At 41.2% G+C, this 4166-nt stretch overlaps 1 protein-coding gene across 4 annotated transcripts in view; it reads left to right on the top strand.

Annotated features, from left to right (window-relative positions):
- Nucleotides 1-3881, top strand: part of FAR1 (fatty acyl-CoA reductase 1) — a 77634-nt gene extending 73753 nt beyond the window's left edge. For all 4 annotated transcript variants that reach the window (XM_019519554.1, XM_019519552.1, XM_019519553.1 and 1 more), the window contains exon 12: nucleotides 1602-3881. In XM_019519554.1, coding sequence (XP_019375099.1) covers nucleotides 1602-1764 — 163 coding nt within the window. In that variant the 3' untranslated portion in view covers nucleotides 1765-3881. The remainder of the gene's footprint in view (nucleotides 1-1601) is intronic.
- Nucleotides 3882-4166: the final 285 nt, after the last annotated feature.

Raw genomic sequence — 4166 nt, 5'->3', positions numbered from 1 at the left:
GTGGGCCATGGATGGGAGTAGCTCGAGGCCCCTGCAGTGAGGGTGGGGGCTGGGGCAGGTGCTGCACAGCTGGGGTGAGGTGCAGGACAGCTGCAGCTCATCTGGGATGTGCGGGGAGGCAGTTCCTGCTGCTGTGTGCACCCCGAGGGGAGGCATGGGGGTGGGGCACATGCCTCCATCTGAGGGCAGGCTGCTGCTATGCACTTGGGGCCAGAGGCTGTGCCAGGCTTTTGCTGATGGAGGGGGCTGGGCCTAGGCTATGCTTGGGGTAGGCGTTGGCACAGAAAGGGGGACTACGACTAATTCTGGGGTGGCTGTGGCCCCCCCATAACTCCCCACTTCCAGTGCCACTGCCTCCCACCATGCTCACCCTGAACATGGCTCCAGCTTGGTGCATGTAGCAGCAGCCTGCCCTTGCCTCATGCACAGATGTGGGGGTAAAGGGGGCACACGCCCCCCCCTTGCCTCCCCTGGAGTGCACACAGTGGCAGGAGTGCCCTCCCCTCACTCCCCACATGAGCCATAGCTCATTCCTATGCCCTGCCTCACCATGGCTGTGCCCTTGCCCCACTCCCCTTCCTCACTGTGGGGGCCTGAATCTACCCCCCTCCACACCACCACCCCCTGACTTTCCAGCCAGATGGTGCTGTCCAGGCTGCTGGGCTGCATATCTGCAGTTGGATCAGTATTAGCTAATATGGCTGGTTAATAATTGACCGTTGTTATCAGCCCAAAAAATCTTTATCAGTGCACACCTAGCTTTTACTGTTTGGTTGCTTTTGTTTGCTTTTCCTATTCAGAAGACTTTTTCTTTTTTTTGGCTAGCTATAAACTTAAGGCTAGTATGCTTTATACTAAGTGTAAGAATGTTTTGGTTATCCCTTTGTTTTTGTTTTTGATATGGTTGCCTATAGAGCTGTCATTTTAAAAATACAGGGTATAACTATATTGCTTGAATATGCATCAAGCAATTCCTTGTTTATGGTAAATTGTATTTCTGTTCAGAGTATAAAATTTGCCGACCATACTTTTATGGTTGGCTTGGTTAGGAATGAAGAGCAAAGCCTTTTTATGGTAATAATCACCTCTGGATCTAGCTTTCTTCCAAGTCCATTGGATCTGATACTGTCACAAGGGGCATGTCCAGATGAGCACAGATGTCTTGTTTCTTGGGGTCCTGGAAGTCTTGGGGAGCTGCAGCCATGGCAGTCCTGCAGCTGGGAGCTTGGCCGGCAGCCGAAGTGTGGCTCCAGCTGGCCAGTGTGCACTGGTGCCATGTGTGTCACCTTGTGTTTTTTTGGTTTGCTTTTTGTGTGGATTTTTTTACCCTGGGACCTCCTGGGGTTACCCTGCCCACTGCAAGGTAGCAGCATAGGGAATGTGCAGTGTATGGCACCACAGACAGGTTTGCAGTGCCACATACCGCACACCTATGCTCATCTGGGTGCAGCCAAGAGGTACAAACTGAGGTAAACAAAAGTGAAGCAGCTTAGCTGCTATACATCTTAGAGGTTGTGTTTGCAACCTTTCTCTGCATCCCCTCTCTGCAAATCTTGTTGTTGCAGCACTTTTAAAATTCCTTTTCTTTTAATTTTTCCCAGGTTAAGAAATATACGCTATGGTTTCAACACGGTTCTTGTGATCCTGATCTGGCGTATCTTTATTGCAAGATCACAGATGGCAAGAAACATCTGGTACTTCGTGGTTAGTCTGTGCTACAAGTTCCTCTCCTACTTTAGAGCATCCAGTACTATGAGATATTGAAGTTGAGAATTCTAGCATTAGGACATCTATGCATATGGTGATCTAACTGCACAAAGTCTGTCAAACGTACTTAATCATCTCATCTTTTGTAAAGGCATCAAATCATCTTAAAGCTGGAGTGTGAAAAATATATACAGTGCAGTATATGTAATGTTTTTAATTGTCAATTTCCATGAAAATTGAGAAATAAAATGCTTGAATGAATGCCAGATCAAAACTGGCATTAAATAAATTTTAATATTAGCACTAACCCCTTCCCTGCCCCCCCCCCAAAAAAAAACCCCCAAAAAACTCTGACCTGAGAGAGGGTTTGGACCACTGACCAATGTAACTGTGCAGTTCTGTGAGGACCTGGATTTAAAGTTTGCCTTAACAACATTTATTTGCTCAAGACATCTAAATCAAAAGAGTAACAGGCTTACAACTGGGCAAAAACCAATACAAGAGAGAGTGGATCTTTTGTCAGTTGTTATTGGAGGCTCCTTTCTCTGGCTGTTCTGTTTTTGCTTTTGGCAACTATTTCTTCCATCTCCAAGTTAATCCAAGCATGTGATGGGAATTACTAAAAAAAAAAAAAAAAAAAAAAAAAAGGAAATTACTATTATAGTTAGAAGGCTGTCCAATCTAGTCTTAAGAATGCAAATTGACTCTTTTTTTCCCACAAATACTCTCATTAAAATTTGAGAGGCATTCGCATGTTTGAAAGCGGAACAGATTTTGTTGCAATTCTTTTTTTAAACAACATTTAAAAAGAATAAAAAAAGATGCCAGTGGTTGATTTACTCTTCACCCTAAATGATGGAACATCAATATCTGATGTAATAATTACACCCCTGATGTAAGGTATTAGGCTGTTCCAGAGGATACTTTGTATCCTTTGCTACTGTTTATAGCATTTGTAACTTAACTGTCTGGGCAAATTGTACTGTTTCCAGAAAGATGAAATGTTTTTGTTTTGCCAAAATATGGCATCATCAATACTTCAATGAGTGAAAATTTTATTTTTGAATGCAATTCTAGAAGCTTGACACTTGCATATGCCCCTTTTTAACTGGGGAAATACAGGAAGAGGAATCCTGCTTCAAAACTTTCGTACGTTGATTAACAAATGACACGTTTATTAACTTGAATATTTAGGAGTGAACTCTTGGCTAAATTTGAAGAAGTCTATTTTTGGCATGTTTTTGTTGTAGGGGAAATGCATTTATAAAAGTAGTAACTTACTTGCAAGAGAGCTGAATTCTATTTTAATGTAACAATTTGGACTTGCCCTTTAATTCTGTTGCATAGAATTTGAAGCCTTTTTTAGCATTCCTTTTTTTATTGACATACCAGTGTGGTGTACACTCATTAATGATCCATTTGTACTGTACTTAAATCAGCATATGTATTCTTGAATCAACTTGGAAAGATAAATTATGAACTAATAGTACAAAAATTTATATAATACGCTGACCTTGGTATTTTGATTTGTTGTCCTATTTGAATTAAGTGTGTAAAGAGGTTATTTTGCTATTCTTGTGGAAATACTAACTTTAAAAGCGAGCACCTTCTTTCGTGCAGGTGTATATCTAATTTCGGAATGATGATAGCTTCCTTGTTGAAGCTAAATATTATGTAGTAAGTAGTTAAACCATAGTTCCTTTTTAAGCCACTTATGTATATAATTCTTCAGTTATACAAATCTCTGGTCTAGGACCACACTGAAGTGTGAGAGACCTGTGGCAGAAAATTTAATTGTGGCTTCTTTGATTCAGGATGTTACACTTTCAAAATGTGCTATTCCGTATATATTTGTTATAGCTGCCTCTGGGCATCCTCTTTGAACCTGAAAAATATAGTTGGCAAAATGTAGCCTTTTGCAGAGGGTGCTTAGGATCTAATTACCCACCCCTCTCTGTTCTTTGCCAAGAGACATACTTACCAAGATTGAAGAAATGTCGGTTATGTTCACATATTTCTACTTTGTTTGACCCTTGTAACTCTGTCATTTGTAGATAGCTACTTTGGGGCTAATTCATTTTAAACTGAGGAAGCTATAACACCACTGAATTGATTCTCTGTTCCATAATGTTGAATACTGTTTACATTGAATAAATAATTGTGGATTAATTGCATAACTTGAAGAATTTATTTTCAGTCTCCACTATGTAAATTTGACTACTTCTAAAATCTGATGCATGTTAGCTTGAAGACCATGGCTGGCTATGCTATGGGTTAATCTTTTTTTAATTTGTTTTCCTTCTGTACATAAACTCATCACTTTTTTTTTTTTTGTTTTATCATTCCATGTCAATCAGTCACTCAAATTGTCTGAAGGCACTTTTTTCATATCGGGGTCTTACGGTGTTGCTGACTCTTCTTCTCCCCCCCCCCCCCCCCCCCCCCTTCCCCCCTTTTTT

Source organism: Gavialis gangeticus, unplaced genomic scaffold (genome assembly GCF_001723915.1).
Source record: "Gavialis gangeticus isolate Ggan-Ray unplaced genomic scaffold, GavGan_comp1, whole genome shotgun sequence".
Taxonomy (NCBI): Eukaryota; Metazoa; Chordata; order Crocodylia; family Gavialidae; genus Gavialis; species Gavialis gangeticus.
This window is presented reverse-complemented; position numbering and strand designations above follow the sequence as displayed.